Source organism: Ischnura elegans, chromosome 11, assembly GCF_921293095.1.
Source record: "Ischnura elegans chromosome 11, ioIscEleg1.1, whole genome shotgun sequence".
NCBI classification, from domain to species: Eukaryota; Metazoa; Arthropoda; class Insecta; order Odonata; family Coenagrionidae; genus Ischnura; species Ischnura elegans.
In genome coordinates, this window is record NC_060256.1 from 18,443,202 (window position 1) to 18,465,532 (window position 22,331).

Genomic DNA, 22,331 nt, shown 5'->3' on the forward strand with positions numbered 1-22,331 from the left:
TTCATCGACGCCTCCATGCTGATTATTCCATATTTCTTCTGAGTGCTCGCTTCTGATATTGATCGCATTTAATATGTTTGTTGTTTTGACTCGATCAACGTCTCACGGTGGAGCAATAGGTGATTGATGATGGCTTTTATTAGCGTGTAAGAAGAATTTGCACCTCAGGTGCTTTTAAAAACGTAGACGTGAAGGAATCAGTTTGGCGTTGTTTGAAATTATTTCCATTCTATTAGTTGCGTTCGATTTGATTCGTCATGGAGAAAATAATTTAAACTGCAATCACACATTAAAATATTATTATGCCACACGGGTTTCACTACGGCATAGTATCTTCAGTCCAGATAGGATACCATTTACTGTATTATGTCACTACGATGAAGTCACGAAGCACAGGTCTCAAAATGAAATAATGTGGAGTTGCGGTGTTTCGTGTTCTAGTGAGTAACTCTGTACCCATGATAGAAAAATTCCTCATAATTACGTCGGAAATAATTTCGTTCATTTAGAACTTCAATGATAGTATGGTTATTATTATAGTAATCTGCCGATTAAGGTAGGTTTCCATGGAGTACTAAGAAAGTAATCTGGGAGCCTCCCTTTCCCTTTCCTTCCAGCCTTGTCTTTTTCAATTCACTGTAATGCCTACTCCCTTTCAATCTATCTATTAATCCTATCCTCCTCCTTCCCCTCCCTCGTTTACCTAACATTCTACCCTCTAACACCGATATCAACATCCCCTCCCCGCTAAGTACTCCCTCCATCCAAACTTTATGTCTCCTCCATATCTCATCTAAAAGCTGCCCACCCTCACCCACCATATCCAGCACTTCGTCCCTCTTCCTTCTCTCCGTCCACTTCACCTTCTCCATTCTTCTCCATACCCACATATCGAATGACTCCACTCTTCTCTTGTCTCCCTTCCTTATTATTAAATATTGTGGTGCGACATAATGACAGCAATATGACCCTATGTAGATCGCTGATGCATTATGGTTATTCTTCGTATCTGGGTGTGCGATATTCAAAATATGAGTGTTGGAGAATGCCTGCTGTGGTACGATCTTTTTGGCATGTACATCTTCTTCTTGTATCAGCGTAAACTGTATTTAGTTATACTGAAAATGTGCTGCATATACTTTTCCAGTATCATTAGTACATATTGTTTTAAGCATATTTTTATTGGATTTCGTCCCTGAGCTGTATCTGTGTGTCTTCGTGGGACGTGCTCTTCTACCAAGGAAGCTAATTAAGCATTGTACGAGGTCCTGCACCGTTTTATCCATGGTATAGAATATCCCCTTCCTGTGAATTTTTAATATAACCACTTCTAAAGCCCTATACCCATAGCTTTGCGCTTTTTAAATACCTTAACGGAAAATGAGGCCTAGGCTCCAGTTGTACTTCAACGGCCTACCTCACCTTTTGTGATTGCTTGATTATTTAACAAATACCACATGGTTGGTTTATTGATGGGTTCTGTCTTGCTTCCCTTTATATGTGACGAGGTTGCCTTTAATATCTCATGTATCAATGCTATTGCCGTCTGGCCTAAAAGTGTCGCTAAATGAGTGCTTTGAGTGAGAAATAGTTTCTCTCAAATGGAAAGTATTTCTCCATTTATATCTCAACCACAGATATTGCTTCTGTATGCTTTCTTGGGTTAACGGTGTTAGATGATCTTTGACCCAATGGTAGACATATTTGGTGAATTCTATTAGGCTAATAAGTGGCTAAATGCAGTGCGCTATATTATGTCGCTTCTAATTATAACAGTGAAACTGCCTTATTGTATGTACTCTCCATATATTTAGCTGTGCCTTTTATGGGTATTGCAGACATTTTGCTATTTAATTGCTTGGTGATTTATGTGGTAAAGTACTTGTTCGATGGACGATTTTTGCCTTTTACTTTGTGCTTTGTGTCATTGTCTGGATCTAAGGAATGGTGGAAGACATTTGCAGCGATCTCTACACAATTGAATGCATTTAAACCCTCCCTAAGTGTAGCCAAGAAGTGCGCGTCTGGCGATCTTGAAAAAGATCTTGTAGAATTGCTCTCCCTTTAAATACAAGGGAAATCACACAACTTTGAATTTTTCTCTCAGCTCATATAAGTCGGATGATATTGCGACTTGGAAGATAAATTGCTAGCATCGCAGACAGTTTTTTTCACTTCAAATTGCACTATTTTTTGGTCGAATTTTGCGATTTTTAGCATCTAAAATGCGTGGGAGCGATTTTCATACATGATTCATTGTTGGCACTGAACTGAAAACAATGAAATGCTGGTCGCTAAGCAGAGCGCACGGGAGCAGTTGGAGCCAGGCTCAAGCCCCTCGGAGTCCTCCAAATATGGGAGACTTCCGTGCATTTTATTTAGAAAAATACATAAAATTCAATTGAAAAATAGTGCATTTTGAGGTTAAAAAAACTCTCGTCTGGGATGCAAGTAATTCATATGCCAAGTCGCAATATATTCTTAATTATATTAGCTGAGAAAAAAATCAGGAAATTGCGCGATTTCCCATGTAATCAAAAGGAATGCATTCCTAGAGGACCCTCTCGCGGTGGCCAGATACGCAATTTTATGGCTTCATTTGGTGAGGGAGTATCACCATTCCATTGTTTAGAATTCAGTGATTGTTAGTGACTTTCGATTTTTGTTGATTCCACTCAATATTTGATAGTAAAAATTGATATATCGATAGCTAAGTTCTAACAACACGTATCTCAAAGATAGCAACTTTTCAGGGGAGCAAAATAACGGTTTATTTTTTTTAATTGTACATTATTTTAATTGAAATTAAAAACCAAAAATACATAAAACTGGAGAAGAAGCATACATTTTCAAACAAAGAGTTGTGTTTTTGCTTGAATATTATTTTTTATTAACAGTAATAGCAGTAATTTCTCAGACCGGCCAAATTTTGAGACACTTACGTGTTGTTAGAACTTAGCCATCGATGTGCTTATAGATTAAACAATTTATTTGATGATGCCATTGAAAATCGAAGAAAAAGTTGCCAATGAAAGCCGGGATGTTATCATCGATGGTTTTTGGCCTTGATGGTGATGTCTCTCCATCGGACAAGCCTGCATGCAAGTGTAAGACGTCTGTTGACACGATAGTAATGTCTTTTCCCCCTCTCTCGCCTTTGCAGACTTAACTCGTCCAGTCAGCCCAACAGCTTTTCCTCTCGCGCCTTGCCTGATCCCCGCCTGCACCCGGTCCACTCGACCCGCTATGTGCTAGCGGCATCCCCCGCCACCGAGGCCACCGCCGCTGCCGCCGCTAACTGGAAGGACGCCGCTGCTCCCCCAGGCACCCTGAGGCCCCGCACCACCGCGCCGCTCCCTCTCGCCCCCGCCAAGCAAGCCCATCCGCCCCCGAGACTGTGGCCGCCCCCACCGCCCCCGCCGAGACCACCTCCGACCCCGAAGAAGCAGCCGCGTGAAGCCTACTCACCGACGCCTTGCTAAAAAAACAGTGACACCCGCGACAGCTAATACTACTTCCTCTTCTTCCTCCTGCTCCACCACTGCGGAACGCCACCTCAGAAGATCAAGCCGCCACGTACCGAAGAAGCTGCTTACCAGTGAGGCACAGAGGTTGTTGTTGTCACGAGGCGGCATCCAGTGATAATATCTCCATCTTCTTTCCCCATCCTGCTTCCTGCTCAACAACGAGGCTATTTTAATAAAAAGTGTCTCCGAAGTAGTCGAAAGAATCTTCTGCACCTCACAGAAAAATCGCGTGCTTGCAAGGAAAAGAGTGGTCGTCAGTTTTTTTCGCCATAAACAAAAATAGTTTGCTTTTATTTCACTCGAAACGAGCGGTTTTGAAATTTTACTGGAATAATTTTTGGGAATACCGAAGAAGCGGTGATTCGAGAAATTCGACTAAGTTGAAAATTTGACTGAAATTATATTCGAATATTTTAAGTTTTTGACGGGAGAAAGAAGACATTTAAAAAAATATATCTATATATATATATACATACATAGCGCAACACCAAAGTAAATGAAGACGGAGGAAACACATTATAAAGGTTTCTAAAAAACTGTCCTAATCTGTCCGACCTTTGAAGGAATAAACGGAACAAAATCGCATTTTAATAGACTTTAAGAAGAATCGTTCTGTACCGGAGAAGTTGGAGAAGCAAACAAGTGATCTGAACACGAAGGATTTTTAGGTTGTGAATAGTTTCTTTTTGAGCCTTTCTAAAAGAAAAAAAACCACACTCGTCGTCTTCTATTAAAAGAAAAGTCAACTGACTGGAGATTCAGTGATATTTTAAGGTCCAGTGATATCATTCTCATCTAATATTTTCCGTTACTAGTCCTCTTTTTGCCATATATATACATACAGAAATATATATCTATATATACATAAATAAAATACGTTTCAAAAGATTTTTTTAAAAATAAACGAAATATTCTAATTATAGATAAAGGGCGAGAATTGTAGAGGTTTTCCGCCGCGAGAGAAAGTCAATTTGGTGTGTAAAAGGAAGGCATTGGGTATATATGTGGTTATTGAGAGTATAACGTGGAATTTGAGACATTTTATCTACTAGTGGTCGTCACAAACACTAATAATATATTGATAATATATCACGACATATATTTTTTGTGCACCTACGTTAAAAAATAAGGAAAAAGGTTTTTAAGTGATCGTCCTCCCTAACGACGGGTATAAAGGAAGTCCCTGTTTACCCGATCTTCATCTTTCTTGTAGCTCTCTTTGCAAGAGAAGGAGAAATCATCGAACTGAACCTCGTTTATGTAAGGATTTAAGAAAAAAATACCCTGCTGCTCCAGTGAAAAAGGGTCACGCTACATAACTCCTCGCCCAGTTTTATCTCTTCTCAAACTCGCAAAATAACCCACACAACGAGGCCACCTCTTGAAAAAAGGGCCAACTAAACTTAACTCGTCCAATATCCGCCAAGCGGTTCTCCTACCTCAATCGGCAACGCTGAGCCAGGGAAGAAAGAAATCGAAGACGTTTCTCACCTCTCTCGATAGAAGCGAGAATCTTCTGCTTATAAGACTCGAGCGGCACCCCGCCGACGTCTTGTAGCTGTGCTCTGAGATAATGGCAATGGTCAACATGAACAACCTACTGAACGGCAAGGACTCCAGGTGGCTCCAGCTGGAGGTTTGCCGGGAGTTCCAGAGGAACAAGTGCACGAGGCCTGACACGGAATGCAAGTTCGCCCACCCGCCAGCCAACGTGGAGGTCCAGAACGGAAGAGTCACCGCCTGCTACGATAGTATCAAGGTAAGCTACTTAACACCACTCAACGCGCGTACGCAACGAATTTCTTTTACTTTTTTGTTCCCTATTCCCAGCTTTGCAATTGTCTCCTGGGTGATTCTTTAACAATTGGTTTCTTTTAAATAAATACAGTTAAGTCATAGCACATGTTCAAGCAGGGAAATTAAAGGGAAGGAATATGGGTTAGGTTAGGGGCAATTTTGGGTGTTTAATGCTTAAGGTTAGGCTTTGGTTCATGGTCCCTGGGGCCTGTGAGTATTTCATAGTCAGTTTTTTCAAATGATTTGGAAAATTCGTGCAAGACGGTTTTAAGGTGATTGTAAAGTGGATTTGCTTTTGGCATCGTCGAATTTGATTATTGCTGATAAACCATGTGAACCCAATTATGAATCGATCCTGATTGTGCCATGAGTGGTGGGTGTTGCCTTGTATAAAGCTTTTGTGATGATCTAATCGTGTCTGGATTGCGGAGCCAGTAAGCCTAGCGAGACCGTTCAGCCTTGTGCGCGAGACCGTTTGATTGTTTCCGAATGCATCTGAGCCCTGTCCGAATATCGAAGTCGTTAGCCACAAGCATCTAGTCTCTAGCATAAGCTAATAACATCCATTTGAGCAGTTTTAATGGGTGGGCGAATTGTGAATTTTATAGCAAAAATGAGGTTTATACAATTCAGTACGCTTTATATTATTTAAAGGATGCGTGAACAGTGAAGTAATTTGAAAAAAAATGTGACATTTGGAAAAGGCTGCAGTAACATGCGAAGGCCTTAAGCAAGTACTTGATTAACGTAACATTTCAAATGGGCAATGTAAAATTATAGTGATGTGATAATTTGATGCTTGTATCGAATTTTATTCAATCTATTCTTACTTAACTTTTACTAGTTGTTCTCAAAACACCCTACAAATCCTAATTATTGATTGAGACAGTGTGCATATCGCTTCAAATCATTTAATGGCCTCCATATATTTAGGTTTTTTAATCAATTGTGAGGTTTTTGCCACCTGAGCGAATATGTCCGAAAATTCGAGCACTGAAGTTATTCAAGATTGTTCGCTGCTTCTTCATCTCTACGTCACGCGCAAACATTCTAGTCCGTAGCATGATTGACAATTTGGAAACGGCTTCTATGCATCATTAGGTCGTGCATCTCCCGTGAATGATTAAAGCCTCACCGGGATAGGACCTGCTTTTTGATCTTCTCCCAATTGAACCTTTATGTCATCCTTCGTTCCATGCATCGCGTTGACCGCTCATTTTAACGTTGATGGATCCCGGTTTTAAGTTCACTCTCAAAGCTTTTGATATTGTATATGCAAGCTCATTGCGAAGGATTTGTAATCGATTAACGTTTGTGGAGGTTTTGTGACCTTGTAAAACGAGGTTAAAGTGGTCAATATATGACTGGTTTTGTCGTGTGGAGCTTTGGTAACTGTCCGTCGGCGGCCCGTGCCAATCTCGCTCATAGGCCCGCGACATCAGAATGGATTGGCTTGCACCTGCTTTGTGAGTTTTATCTGCTTATTGAGCCTTTGTTGCCCTTTTCACTTGGGCCACTTCGCTTTAGATGTCACTTCAAAGTAGATAGACTATGCACCTGGGCATGAATTAGTGGTGGTGAACGATTGATTTTGAAGTGGTATAAATATCTAGAATACCTTTACTATTGTGAGTTTACATTTCCTATTGGATATGCAGTATTGCAATCCTAAGTTAGGTGTACTGCAGCCCTCCACCATTTCACCCTATCCAAACTATTTATCTTAACTACCTCGCTCGCCTCCGAGGCTCTTCTTCACCGTTTCCCACTAGGGTCTGTCCCTTGGTCTCCTTTTGGGACCTTCCATCAATTTTTTTCTTCCATCATATTTCTCCATTAACTATTTTGTCTCATTGTGTAGCCAATCCACGGTGTTCTCTTTTGGCATGAAGTGTTCTATTTCTTTCTCCTATTCTTCAGTATACACTCGCCCTATTTAGGGTAAGAAAGGAGGAGGTACGGGTACTTAGGTAGGGCAGGCGCACAGCTAGGAATTAAGGCCAGGGGGGGTTTTAGGTGTAACTAATATTGGGGGGTCTGAGGGGTATGGAATAACCGCCAGGGTAAGCGGGAAGTTTGGGGGCCATCCCCCAGAAATTTTTAAAAATTAATGGTTCAAAATGGTGAATTTTACAGCTTCCTGAGGGATATTTTATTAATCCTTACACTCTTCTATAAGCAAAATTTATCCAATTAAGTAAAATGAATTCAATTTAAAAATTCTCTGAGCCCTGGGGGGAGGGTGGTTTATCCCCAAAAACCCACTCTCTCTGCACCACTGTGGTAGGGTACGTATATACGTACATTGTATCTTCAGCATAACCGTCCAGCTCCAGGTCTCGAAGGCCTCTGTTATTTTCTGATCATGTTTTTCAGATGATCCTAGTTTCTATACCGTAGAGTGCCACTCCTCGCTCGTATGCTTTCATGCACTATTTCCTGGTCTCCAGTCTTATGATCTTCCATCACAATAGCGGAAAGAGTTCAAAGGGCTACCGTTAAACAGGAAATGGGCATTCTTCTGCAGCTTCTCATTACCTTCACATTCTAAAGGTTTGCATTTTTTAAAGCTTTTGGGGTAAAAGGAATTATTAATAAAATCATTTTAATCATACTTTGGACTGCATTCCATCTCGTAGTCCCTCTTTTATGTTACTTTGTTTTGTAAGTGATTTTTTTCCCGTTATGGACAACCTTTGGGGATTAATGTATTTCACTTGTGAGTTGATTCTGGATAGACTAGAATAATTATTGCCATTTTAGAGCAGCGTTGGCACGCTTACTTGCATGGGTTCAATGCAGCATCAACTTATTCGCGGAAGGGTTTTGGTTTAGGTTGGTGATTTCTCTCCTCCAAGAGCTCGAAATGCAGGTGGCGAATTATAGACAAACGGATGAATTTCTCTTAATTTTCCATACTCTATCACGATGGGAAATAAAAAAATGCGAATCAGCCCATTGTTGGGATCAGTGTGTATCTCACTCAGCCATTGGTGGAATCAATTTCATGGCGCTGGAATGGCAGTGACGGGTATTAAATAAGCTGCTACCCGTGTCGTTCACGAGCATCGCCGGATTAATGGAATTTGGCGACGAAGGTTCGCCATAAGATATCGATTTCAAATGAACTCTCCACGAACGCCCGCATTAAGCTGCCTCCAATGCATTTTATTCCCCGTCGTGCGGGTAATCTCCTCCCCTTATTGTTTCATTTTTGTGACCGACGGCATCAATAAAAAAAGCATCACAAGCTTTCGTATCTGTATCCTTTCTTTTGTCTTGCAGCTGAATTATGTCGTAACATTCTTAATCAAACAGATTTTTTAAGCACCAACTTTTCGGTATTTTCGAGTGATGGATTTATGTTTAGGTTGACTATAAATCCTCATTATATTTTAATTCTTCCCACGCAATTTTTACGTCACCGAACATATTTTCGTCTGCACTACGCATATGGGACGGCAGCGGGAGGGAATATCGTTTGCGTGACATCCCCCTATCATCATAGTTCTTTAAATCTCTTTTGTCTTCTTTATCAAAATTGTGGCGAAAGATGCCAGTTAAATTTATACGAGTAGTGAGGGCTAAAATATGCCCTACCAATTATTGAAGAAGCGACTCTCTGTCTTGTAGATTTAGGTGAAAGCAGTTTTGTTTTAATCTGTTTTGAATGCTTTGTATGCTTAGTTTTAATACTTGATTTCTAGTGATGTGGAAGAAAACTGGATAAATTTGGATCTAAAAATACAATAACCAGTAGAAAATGAAGCGTGTTATAAATGCTGAACAAAAAAATTAATTACAAAATTCCATTTTCCGCGCAATGATAAAGATGTCCAAGTAGGTGGGAATGGTGAATAATTTTGACTTTTGACGCTACGTACTTGCTGTTTGGGTTCGTACTGATGTACCAAAATATTGTCTTATCTAGCTGTCAAGATTTCAGTTCACATCAGCGAGTTAAGTCGACTTCTCATCCTCAAGTCGAAATATTTTTGTTTCTTTGCAGAATTTCTATTAATTTCGTTGCTTATTTTTTAAAAGCTGTTTACAAAAAGCACTTTTAAAAAAGTCACCATGAGTCGGATCATGAATACTTTTCGGCGCTGTTTGGGGTCGTGCTCGTATGGAAAAATGTACCTAATTTTATCCGCAAAGAGGGCGAGGAGGTTGGGCATGTAGCATATCGCCAGTCTGGTCGTCCGGAATAGCCCCTTTCTGGTGATAGTCGCGTTAATAGAAGGTTATCGTTTTTGGATTTGCCTCAAAACCCACGTGTTGGATGCAGCGTGGATGGGTGGGTGGGGGGAGTAATTTAGCGGCTGGCGTCGACGGGGGAGGGGGTTGTGGGGGGTGTGAACGGCAGAGGCAGAGAGGGTGGGGTAAGGGGGTGGCCGAAGAACTCTGTTTGCCCCAGACCACCAGTTGCTAGCGTAGGACGACTGCTAGTGACAGCGCCCCCACCCTCCCAACTCGCCTTTTTTATACTCTCCACCCATCCCTCCATCCGCACCACTCTCCAAGGGTACCGCAAAACCCCTTCCGCGGGACCCTTTGCCACCATCCTTCCCCCTTTTCTCAGTCATTTCCACATTTCATATTTTCTTCCTTTTTACGTTTCCCCATCACTCACGCCTACGTAGTGTTGTGCCAAGTCGGTCGTCTCAGTCATGATGATCACCGTTCACCGCTAGATTCACCGTTCACTAGAGTGAGTCAATCTATCAATTAAAATTCTCTAACTCATTGTTAACTTTGTGGTATTCCATTATATGTTTTCTTGGATATTACACTATTATTTAAAACACTTATTTTTTACTTAGCGCGACCCGGGTTTCGATGAATTATCATCATATTCAGGCGCAAAAGATGATCTATTTAGAATTGATCATAATTTGCGCCTGAAGATGATGATAATTCGTCGAAACCCGGGTCGCGCCATCTAAAAAGAAGTGGTATAAGTAGAAATGCTAGAAAATCGCAAATGCGATATAGATGCGATGTGCGCAAATAAATGCGACATAGATGCGATGACTGGACTTTTATGATATTTTTACGCAAATTTGCCTTTTCGACGTCAAAATTCGTACATTTTGTGCCGAGCGCAGTTTAAATTCTCCGCTGGCACTCAACGCTTAAAACATGTGAGCGACTGGCCTGCTGCTAGTTGGCTGGGACTATACGTACCGCGACCTAAAGTGGGCGCGGGCAAGCTACACCTCCGCCACTATATGTCTTATTCCTTCATTTGTTATTGTTCTAGAACATAATTATTTAAAATATTCTGTATTTTGTCATATAACTATGTTTCACTACATTTTGTCGTCATCTACCTCATTATGGAAGTAAAAAAATAGACGCTAAAAAATGCGAGAAACTGTTTTTGAAAGCGCGATAAAATAAAAATGAAAGTGCGATTTTCACGTATCTCTTGGTATAAGCAATAGTGTTATATGTCCATGAAAACTTTTAATCAATCGGTTGTCGTTCACTGCGTATGTTGGTCACTATCTATGTCGAAAGTGTTGTTAAAAGTGCTGAAAAAAACTTATTGAGCTCAGTTACATTACTTGGTAAAAAAGTAATCAATAGTGAGTACAAATTACTCATAATCACTAACAGACACTTTGTCACTTCCACAATATATTTTTTTAAATTTATATATTTTGACCGGTATCGACTGTTACACCATTGTCAAGTACAGAAAATATTTTATGTACTCGATAGTAAGATAACAGCCGAAACCGGTCAAAGTGTTTGTTATTGATAATATGGAGCCCTTCCACCATGTACAAGCTTGAAGTTTCGGATCAAATTGCTGATTTTCAAATGTTATCGGTAAAATTACCATTACTATTCCTCCTGGTAAGATTGTCCAATCCAAATATCTGCTGGCGATTGTCGAATAGTGCTGTAAAAATGTGGAATAATTGAGCTGTGGAAAGTTTCAATATCACTGCGATACATATTATTAAAACTGCTGCCACGACACTAGGGGTGTCATAATTCGTACCCATCATAACTAAGCTACAAAATAAGGTTGGCTAAACCTAAACAAGGTAATTTTGGTACTCATGGATTCGAAGTTATCTGTAGACCGAGGTAAATTAGTGAAATTAGTCATCGTCTATTAGGTGTTAGTAACGTTTGCAACGAAAGGAACGATTCTTTATTCAATTTTAGGGGTAAATTACAAATAAGAATTACATTATTTATTTGTTAATACCTGGATATTTTTCGTCGCTAGTATCTGGAGAACAAGGCGATGGACCGAAAAACGTGGGAAGTTGTTTTTTAATAAGTAATCGTTACTAAAACAAATTACTGCAAACGTAATCGTTATAAGTAATCCTATTAAATTTACTTGACAACACTTTATGTCGATTACTACCTACGTCTGTCACGATCGATGTCGATTCAGGAACGGTGAATTTCCCTACTGATGTGAATTTCGACCGATGTAACTGTATTATCGCTTAAGACCGATATCAATAGCAAGTCCGGCTTCGTTCGCATGTGTCCAACTAGTCATTTGCAAGTCCCATACAGTCATTCTGTCTTAGGTTTTAAATAAGAAAATGCGAAAGTTATAGCCCACATGTCATCAGTTGGTGACATCATGAGAGCTCCGCTTTATTTCCTCGTTCAGGGAGAACATTTACTGTGAGAATGAATCACTAACATAATCGCTAATATAACATAACTTAATCGAGGTCCATGTATAAGGCTAAGGGGTATCCGAGGAGTCGTAACATACTCAGTTCGTGTCGTCATCAACTCATGCGCCAAAAGTATAATCGATTTATCATAGATAATATTGCATAAGTAGGTGACGAAATGAAAAACGTGAAAATTCCGATTTTTTTTAATTTTTCAAATTCCATCCGCAACGATAATAAAGTGAGGTTTTGCTCGAGCGAGTGATTTTCTTTTCCCCTCACTCCCCAACATTTTCGCGAATGCCATCTTTTCTCCTTTTCTTCCTTTTTTCGGTTAACTCTCTCATCCTGTCTGCTCCTTCGTATTCAATTTCCACGGGTGTGTCCCTCGCGAGGCAGTTGGGTCTTCTCCGGCCTGGCGTTCATCTTCGCGCCGTCGAGAAGAATAGCTGTCCTTGATTCGCGTCTGGCTTTGATGCGCACGAAAATACGCGTCTGTCATGAGGAAAATTCAAAGCATCGGACGAACGGAAAATGTGTGTGTTTACATCAGCTCATTTGAATATATTTCACGCCTCCGTGGTAAATGTGAGGAATAGGTTGTGACGTCTTTCCTAGATCAAAAGATTTTCCACGCAGGATATTTATTAACTGTGGAGCGGTAGTGGTTTCTGAAAGAATATGGCTTTCCGCACGAGCGGCTGTCTTGGATCTTGCCGGAAATAGAATTCATCTCTTCCGTTTGTTTCTTAGAAAACGCCTAAATCTCTTACATATTTTATAGAAATTCTCAATTTTTTTTGTTAGAACTGGAGGTAGGGTACACCTAAAGATAAAAGCTATAGTTTATTGACATTTTAGCTCTTCAATACATTTCCTGTGTATTTTAAATGTTTGAACCATGGCTGAAATTAATATATGAGCACGATTTTTTTTATTTAATCGCCAGATTATTTCACAAAAATATCTTTTTCAGATGCGTTTTTTATTTCAGCAATGTTGTTTATTCTTCAATAATCGTTAATGGTTGTTGATTTTACTTAGCAGGACCAAATATTTTGTCGACGAATTCATTTCTTATCTTGGAAATTATGTCCTCCTTGAGAAAAACAGTATTATTATTTACGTTCAAATAACCATGAAAAGTGCGAATGTGTTTTATGACGTGCTACTGATCAAATCTTCTCGCTTTTGTTTGATACATTGCTCGAGATTTCGATCGACTTTGTTTATCGTGCGCTGCTCATTAATTTGCTACAATGTTTGCAATATTTACATTGCCCTGAAATTTGTTTGTTTTTCTCCGCCTAATGTTATCATCGATGCCCGATCTTTCATTAAATGTCCCTTTCACTAGTTTTTCTCATTGCTCCGTGCTAAAAATCTATTATTTACCAATAAGCACGTCGGCTATTTAGTTATGTTTTTTAGGTTTAGTTCATATATTCCGGTGGGTGTATTTACTATGGCGGTTGTTGTTGAGAAGAGGGAAGATGGGAATCAAATGGATCAATCGTGTCAGTCTTGCGGAAGTTCTAAGGAGAGAGTGGAAGTATTTTGAAAACTTATATGTAGAGGAGATGACATTAGTTGAAGTCCTGTTTGGTTCGGGGGAAAAAATTCCCTTATCTACCGCTGTACCGTTCGGCAAAATATCTATCTTAATTTATCACTTCTGTCGGACTTGGAAATATAGTGGGGCCCTAATGTGATGGTCTCCGTGTCCGCTGACTGATGAATTTTAAATTCAAAGCTTGAAAAATTTCGTAAATATTACTTGGGATAGTTTCTACCTGGAGCCGAAATTACCCGAATGTCGTCTCAATATTTCGCATTAATGCGTCGCTTGGGGACTACCTTCGTGAAGCCGGGCATACGTACAAGGTATGTCCGTCGGTCCAGTGTAATTTGGCCGTGGACCTTTGCGGGCAACGTCCGTGGGTATTTCGAATCGACTCGGGGCCACCTCAACCCCCCTAGGGCCTTCATATCGTCCGTCCTTACGCCGGTGTAGGCGAGGACGCTGATTAGCCTCATCCATGCGGATGATATTTCCATCTTTACTCTCTTCCCACCCAACCCCCAACGCCCGCTCCACGAAATCCATTCCGCTGGCTTCCATTCACCCTTCCCTTTTCAATTTCCTTCGTTCGGAGGAGTTCATTCCTTTCCACTTGCTTTGTTCCATTCCCTCCACCTCCTCTTTCCTCTCTCATTCCCTTCCTTTTGTTGAATAAACGTCAAATTACTCTTCTACAAAAATATGCGTTTTATTTATTAATAATATAATCTTCATGATTTCAATCTTAATCTTCAATCTTAATGATTTCAATAGAATCAGTTACTGAAGTAATATATTTTTAATGTGAATAGTACATTTTAACATAGAGGAAATGCTTTGCAGAGTATGCGGTTTAATTATTCGGATACCAATTGGGGACGACCTGAAATGACTTGTTCACACAACCGTATCCACGAGCCTTCGTGGCCTCCAGAAATAGCCTTCTTTTAACCTTTCTCCATAGCTTCCATGGCTTCATGTCACTTATCGTCCCATCAGTTTTACATCGAATGAAAACTCTGTTGGTATTTTTAAAATTTTAGATCGTAATCAATTCGTGTTAGTATCGTTATATCGTTATGGATGCCATCTAAGTTCAAATGTTAAGTCTACGTTTCAACATACTGGTTAACTATTTCTGTACATAGCTTCGTTTTTCTTCCAATTCGACCCTTTCCCGATTTAAAATACCTCTCTTTCGTCTATTTTGGATATTGAAGCGCTTGACTTCATTAATTACTAGCGGGTGAGGGGACATTTCTTCATCTCGTAAATTTGTTATGCATATAATTCTGAGTGTTTCGCCGTACATATCTGAGGAATGTTGCTGCACCCTCTACGGAATTGAGCCATATGTATCTTTTGGTTTAGGAACACATTTGTTTTATAGAACTCCAACGTTGAGAAAAATGTATACTATGTTATGAGGAGGCTAATACCGACGCTTAATGTATTTTTCATATGATTTATAATACCTGAAAATAAAATTCTTTCGAAGGCTTTAAATGCAGAACTTGAAAGCTTCTACGCTGATTCGTTGATGCGATCATACTTCCTGGGACTCCATCACGTTGCAACACGTGTTATGACGGCAATTTCGCCGGCAATCACACCACCATCTTCCGGTCAGCGGTGGAGTTTGATGCAAAACCCTCCTCTTGTGCCCTGAAGATTCTGGTCTGATTGCCTGTGAAACTGTCGTCATAAAACAACGCGGTAGAACCCTGGGAAGCACGATATTGCCTACAAATAATTCCAATCCCTCAGGGATCGCTTCAATCCTTAATGGCTTAGGAAACCTTTCCTTCAGCCAATCTTTTTCCTCTCTCTCCAGCTTTTATTTTGAAAATCTTCCTGTAGCGCTATTCCTCGGAGGTGAAGGCGTACTTCTCCTACCTCTCTCTCGGTTAAAAAAATGCCATTTCCTTCGCTCGCAAGTAGTCATGGAAGTGAGTGGGTGAAATGTTTCGCCAGAAAGCTTGTGGACGACACTTGGGCGAGCAAGGGGTAAAGAGATGTCTTTTGGAGATGGCCTCTAGGCAGGCCTGGACCCCGACGTCGTCCTGGCCAACATCCCCTCTTAACCTCATCCTCTCCTTTCCTTTTGTACGTCGGCTCTATACTCTCCACGCCGAGCCCAGAAGAGCCGTGCCGCGTGTCTCCCCCGGGCGGCGGTGGACAGATGCCCGCGGTGACTTTGAGACGGACGGAACGAGGGTTAGCAATCCCAGTGCTGCTGCTGCCGTAGGTGGGCACCGTGAAATAGCCCCGGCGTACCCATCCGAGGGTTGACTTCCTTTTGTTTCCGTAGCATAGATAAGCCGTCTCTTCTATTCTCTCTCTTTCTCATTTCTAGGGGCGGTTTCTATATCCTTCGTCTCGTGCTTGCAAGGCTGGATGGCCTGTACCAGTAAGGGAACCGGTGTTCTTGAAGTTTGCGCTAGTGATTGTTTTTCCGTTATGGAAAAAATCGTAGAAGGACAAGTGCAAAGGAAGAAGGATAATGGTCGGCTCCGAATGAGAGAGACATTGGCTAGGTTGCAAAAGAGAAGAAATTCGTCGCTATGAAAAAACCAGCGGATAGAAGGGGGAAATGGGTAGTTGCATCTAACCAACCTTAGGATTATTGACTAATGATGATGATGGAGAAAATATAACATTAGAAGTGTTGTTGCCGGATATATCTGGGGTCAAAGTCAAAAGTATGCAGTTTTGTAATTAGGGGGTGGGATATTCGGACGAATAGTCCAAGATGTAGACATCATGGTCTTTCATTTATGCACATTGCTAATCGCATTTTGCCATCGATACTCAATTATTCGTGATTATCTTTTTGAGTGAAAATATTTTAAAATCCTTTCCTGGGGTGGAATTTCAATTAATCTCATAACAACTGATTTTAATTCCTAAGCTTGAAAAAACTTTTTGTTAGGATGGAATGGTAAATGAGCTGTAACGTATATCTGGAATATCTAAATAGGTTACTTTTTCAATCTTATGCTTATCTTTTCTTAACGACATTAATAAATTCCGCAATCTTAGACGTTAACAAATATCAATGCGGTATTTCTAATTTTAGGAACCGTTGAAAGTGTTATTCTAACTATTTTTTTCGGTTTATTATCCGATGTGCCGAAACTGGACTTCCTAAATTTGATGGAAAATATGCGACATGTTAACTATCCCGATGCGCTAGAGGCTTGCTTATTAAAGAATTTAAGATAGTATTTTTTTGGTAAAAAAATGAGCTTCTCAGCCAATCCTTTGGTGTTCTTGGAAAGGGGGCCTCTCTCTCTCTCTCTCATGGTTTCTAGGAGGAGGGCTGAGGGCAAGAACCCACCCCCGCCCCTGTGTCCCATTCCAACCCCTTTCCATTAATTGTCTGGAGGGAATAAGAATCCACGTTGGTGGAAAAGGGGGCCTCTTGAGCATCCACTCGCTTGCATGGAGACGAGACGAGGAGAAAGAGGAAACGGAAGGATCCTTGAAGAGCCGAGGGGAAATTGCGGGGAGATGAGAAAAGGCCGTTTTGCGGGGGGGAAGGGGGTCGGAAAGGGGTCCCCCGCCCCCTTTCTGTGGCTGCCTGCCCCTCCTCCCATCTGTCAACTCCCGGGACCCATCTAGCACCCTTGCGGTACCCCACTCCTCTCTCTCTCTCTCTCTCCTTCACCCGCGGCATATTCGCGAAAATGGGCAGGAAAATGGGAACGGCTAGACAGATGGAAATCCCACCTCGTATTGCGTGAAATTATGCCGTGAGGCTGGTTTTCTAGGAGTGTTCGGACTCTGTAATTTCGAGGCTGGGGATGCGGGCATCGTAAACAGGCCCATGTACGTACCTACTCGAGGGTTATAGGTGTTGTGGGGAAAACTGTAATTACGACCGAAGCGACAACGAACTTGGATTTTCTGCAATATGTATTGTGGCTTTCATTGCTATATTATCAATGTAGTATATCAATATTATCTATATATTTCACTCCATTCTGGTTTTATATCTTCCTATTCGACCTATTTTCGCGAATACGTGATAGGATATAGCGATACTAATTAGGCCTGATAGTTCGGATAAAGTTTTAGACAGTCGAAATTCCTTATACCTTCTTTAATCTGCAAAATACCTTACATTAGAACAAAGGTTGGGGAACGGTTGAACTCCACAAAGAGGCTTTAGGCGTTATATTTGTTTATGAGGAACCTGGTTTAGTTTTTTCTTCTTTAAATTCGCGTTGATTGATTTTTTTGTATTCCATCACCAATATAGAGAAAGGTGGATGTAAATTAATTTTTTCTGTGTTTTTACTTTAATTCATGGCATTACGATACAATATCACAATTTTGAGACAAACACTTAGAAGTACCTCTGTTCTCTAGTATGTCTAGGCAGTTGCTATTCCACCTCACTGCATTCAACGATACCATCGGGTGATACTTAATCATTGATCATAGGTCTTAATGCTCAGTCTCCGCAATTTTAAGTCGGTGATATAAGCCTTATTACCTAGGTGCAATTTTGAGCTTATTAGGTTCTTAAGTATAACAAGCTAGGTAAGATTGTCTTTGGCTTCCGCTAGTGCCGAGGAAACTTCTTTATCTGTACTAGTTCTCGGTTCCTAACACGGTAGGTACTTTCTGTCTCGAGTTTGTGTTTTCGAGCTGTGTGTCGCGAGGTATATCGGGAGGCTTCTCCGTGATTGGTGCGTTCAATTCCCATTTCATGTGACATTCTCATGTAGGTATTCCTGAAATTTGTCTGGGCATTCCTTTAGTTGAAAATGCAGATGGTGATATTCTCCTAGATCTTGTCGCACTTGATTTATGGGATGAGCACTGAATTCGCGACTACTTTACGTACCACTCAGTCACCACTTACATGCTGACGACACGTCGTCACCATCACCACTACTATAGCTTAACATTGTAAAAAAGTTACAACTGACCAAATAACCAAATAATAGTTGATGCCACTTGGTGAAAGACTGGCTCACGGTCAAGGCTGTGGAAAAGCTGCGTGCGTAAACCTCTTTATATGCGATACTTCCTCTACTTTCACCTCAATCTCCGTATCTACCTTGATCTCCACCTCCACCTCTACGTCCTCACTCTGCGAGTACCCTTGCAAGAAGTACTTGTAATTGAAACTGTAATTTTACTGCAACGTAAGCTTTCGCAGCGAGATTCATTGGTTTCTACGGCTTTGAATGTAACGTCAGCTGCTCCCGAAAGCCTCGTCACGCAAAGTCGACATCAATGTAACTTTACTGATAAACTATTTAAAATCAGTAATTTTCACTCGTAATTGATAACTTTTTTTACACAAAGTAGGTGTAATTGAGCACTTTACAACGTTGCTTTTCTCAGTACTTTTACCAGCACTGATAACTAGTTATTTTTAGGAATACCGGGAGTAGCTACGGTGATATCATTTACGGAGTCACCCGCAATGCACAAATTGTGCGAAAAATCCACTGAGGAAAAAAATCATTCGCCTCGACCGGGATTCGAATCCGGATCCCTCGATTTCCAGCCGAGGGCTTTAGCCAGTTAAGCTACCGAGACCTATTGGACTGCTAGTCGCATTGTATGCTCAGCAGTCCATACCATCTTGTCCGGTGTAACCAACAAATTTCCACAGGGGAAAATTTCTCTGTTGCTTAACCCTTTCTAACCCAGAGCTGTTTCTTGGAGAAATCAAATTTCAAGATTTTTCATTTTGAAAACTCAATACTAATGCAATACACTCAATAATTATTACCTTGGCAGCTAAATATTTCATCATTAAAATTTACACTATAAAATAATATTTATTTTAGATATCTCCTAAATGGAGCTGAAAGTTTAAACGTATTTTATGTTGCTAAGAAGCAACATTGGGTTATAAAGGGTTAATTGGCTAAAGCACTCGGCCGGAAATTGAAGGAAACGGGTTCGAATCCCGGTCAAGGCGAATAATTTTTCCTTTGTGGATTTTTCGCACAACTGATAACTAGTACAGCATACTGTTTAAATATTTATGCTTTTATGATAAGCTTCCTTCCACGCTGTACCCTGCTAATGAAAGTTGAACTGCTCCACCTGCTGAATTTCGTGGTCGCCTACCCTTATCTTGAGCCTCACGTTCCTTACTCTTGATGATAGATTAGTTTACTTTAAAAAAATCGATGCTGAAATTAGCACCTTGGTCTTTTTGTTTACCCTATCGTTCCCCGAGGTCTTCCGCGTTCCCTTCTGGAGTATTTTCCCTCGGGAAGGAGTGACCCAATTATTTTCCTTCGCCGCTGATGGCAATAATGCGTTCATTTCTGTGTTCCCATCTCGCCGAGGCAGTAATCAAATTCGTTTTCGAGAGGAGTCCCTCGACGACTCACCCAAAATAAATCTCATTCCGAGGCAAAAAAATATGGAGAAAAAATAATGAAGAAGTTCCCTTTTTTGTATCACGTGATAGATTCGTTGGACTACGGGGATGAGGTGCACGAGTCCCATTTCATCTTCACGATACCTGTTATTTTAGGGTAGATTAGGCCGGTGTAATTCAGGTGTTATATGCAAAATGAAATTGTCCTTCGATTATATCGAGTGATCAGCTTCAATTGACTAGTCTGTTGTGTAACATTCGTAAATGAGTATGCGTATGGGATGAAATGTTTGAAATATCTTTAGTAATCATTTTGGCTGTTTATTAATTTTTTACGTGGAAATACTTTCCAATGTGTTCATTTGTAGTTATTGCATAATTTTAGTGTGCTTTTACAATCGCGAATGGATATGGATCGTAAACATAATACATTTAATATCTGCGTATGAAGTAGGAATATGTGATTAGAATTTTATTGAGGAATCATAATCATTATCGGGAATCGAAAGGAAAGTGAAAGTCATGCCCATGATCGTGATGTTCTATCTTAATGGACGTCATAAGCTTTTAATCTCGTCCTAGGAACATATTACTAAGATTTGTGTGACCATATCTTGTGGCAATGATGTAATAAAAGCTTGAATGTGTCCTTTATTTATAAAAGGCTGTAATGCAGTACGGATCATTTGAATCTGTGTCCTTGGTGTCTAGCCATATCGTCAAAAGAGCTATAGGGAGTGTGTGGTCTGCCCCACCTTAAAAATCACCGAATACAAAAATTGTTATTGTTAAATTAGTTTAAAACGTCCTTCAGTTTACCATTTGATATTTATTGTATGATGGCGAGGAAAAAACTATGGAAAGCAGTTGTAAATTAATTTTGAGATTTCGTTTACCTGGCATTTTGAGTTATCCTGGAAGATATGCATTTCTATCTCAGTGGCCTTTCCTGGAATATACAGAATATAGCAAAATCTATCTGTTTTTTACAAAATTGTGTAAAAATAATTATAGATAATGTAATTTAATATACTGCGCATGGATTAAATTTATATGACTATTAGTTTTAATTTTATAGAAGGAAAACTTCAATTGTTTGCTAAACTTCGTATTTTTTTTCCAACTATACCCTCAATGAGGCAACTGTCAACGTTATCTTGTCGAATTTAAACTTAGCCAACATAATTTTTGGACTATTTGAATACTTTAAGGGGGGTCTCCCGGCAGTTATTATGAAACGAAAATTTCCCTGCGTACCTTATGACCACCCTAGTGGGTCATTCATCAATATTTCATTTCGAATCGGTGATGTTAGGCACGCCAGCCTGACTGCTAGCCATGTTATCTCCCCAAACCATATATAACATAGAATTTATGAGTTAATGTTCCTATCTTGTATTAGTATTTAGTCAGGGAATAAGTGTGTATCTGAATATCACCAACATAATCAGTTCAGTGAAAAAAATACGTTGGGCGAAATCAACTCTAGGTATTGAACAAGGATCGAGCCAAGATCTTTCCTTATCTTAGGATATCCTTTGTGGGTTTTTGAAGGCCTTATGAATCTGAAAGGAGAGCGAAAGATTTCTTTAGCGGACTAATTCGATTCCGGGTCGTGGAGAACGATTTTCGTTCTTGGAATTTCATAATATTAAAATATCTTGTTTCCATTTTCTCTCGCGCCTCTTTCCGTGCATGGAGTGTTTTTTAGCATCGCACGCTCCGCCATTCATGTTTAATCTCGTTGGCAACCCCTGTACTGAGTGGACGACCCAGATCTCATCCACAAAATGAGCATATTGTGTTTTAAAAAATCTAAAAATCATGCGCAATACGTGTGACAGTGGCGAAATTAAACTGGCATCTTTTCACGTGAAGAGGCAATGCACTGGAAATAGAATCACAGCGTTCAGGGAGTGCGAAATTGGATTTTGCATTACCACGTTTGCTCGCGGCCTAAATTTCATTCCATCACACGGATGTGCATTTTTGCTAGATTTTCAATCGAATGCGTCCCATAAGTAATGGTGCGATATTACGTGACTCCCGGGAAAAGTGGAATGTTTCAGTGGCTCGGGATGCAGTTATATAGCCACATGTTATTTCCACTTTTGTGGCTCCATACCAGTTCCAATTTGTCTCATTGACAATTTGCTTTAATTTCCATGGAAACGAATTCCTCTAGACCGGGAATCGAAGCGGCCACCCTTGGCTGTCCGCGGTTTGATTACCGGTGCTAGGGAATTATTTCCAATGACTTTTTATGTGAATTCACCGCCGCACACTAGTCCAGAATGCTAAGATAACCTATGAAAACCAAAGTATAGTATATGTTTTTGAGATAGCTGATTACGAATTAGCCCATAGTACTTATTTAAAAAATCAAAATGTTTACGAACACTATGAATCAGAAATCGTAATTGTGTATT

General features: G+C 40.3%; 1 protein-coding gene across 16 annotated transcripts in view; it reads left to right on the plus strand.

The window, feature by feature from the left end:
- Positions 1-22,331, plus strand: part of LOC124168340 (muscleblind-like protein 3) — a 1,078,040-nt gene that overhangs the window by 560,231 nt on the left and 495,478 nt on the right. For all 16 annotated transcript variants that reach the window (XR_006866916.1, XM_046546513.1, XM_046546523.1 and 13 more), the window contains one exon: positions 3,164-5,286. Coding sequence is in view for 15 of the 16 variants with exons in the window: in XM_046546513.1 (XP_046402469.1) it covers positions 5,101-5,286 (186 nt within the window). In the remaining variant the exon portion in view is untranslated. The remainder of the gene's footprint in view (positions 1-3,163; positions 5,287-22,331) is intronic.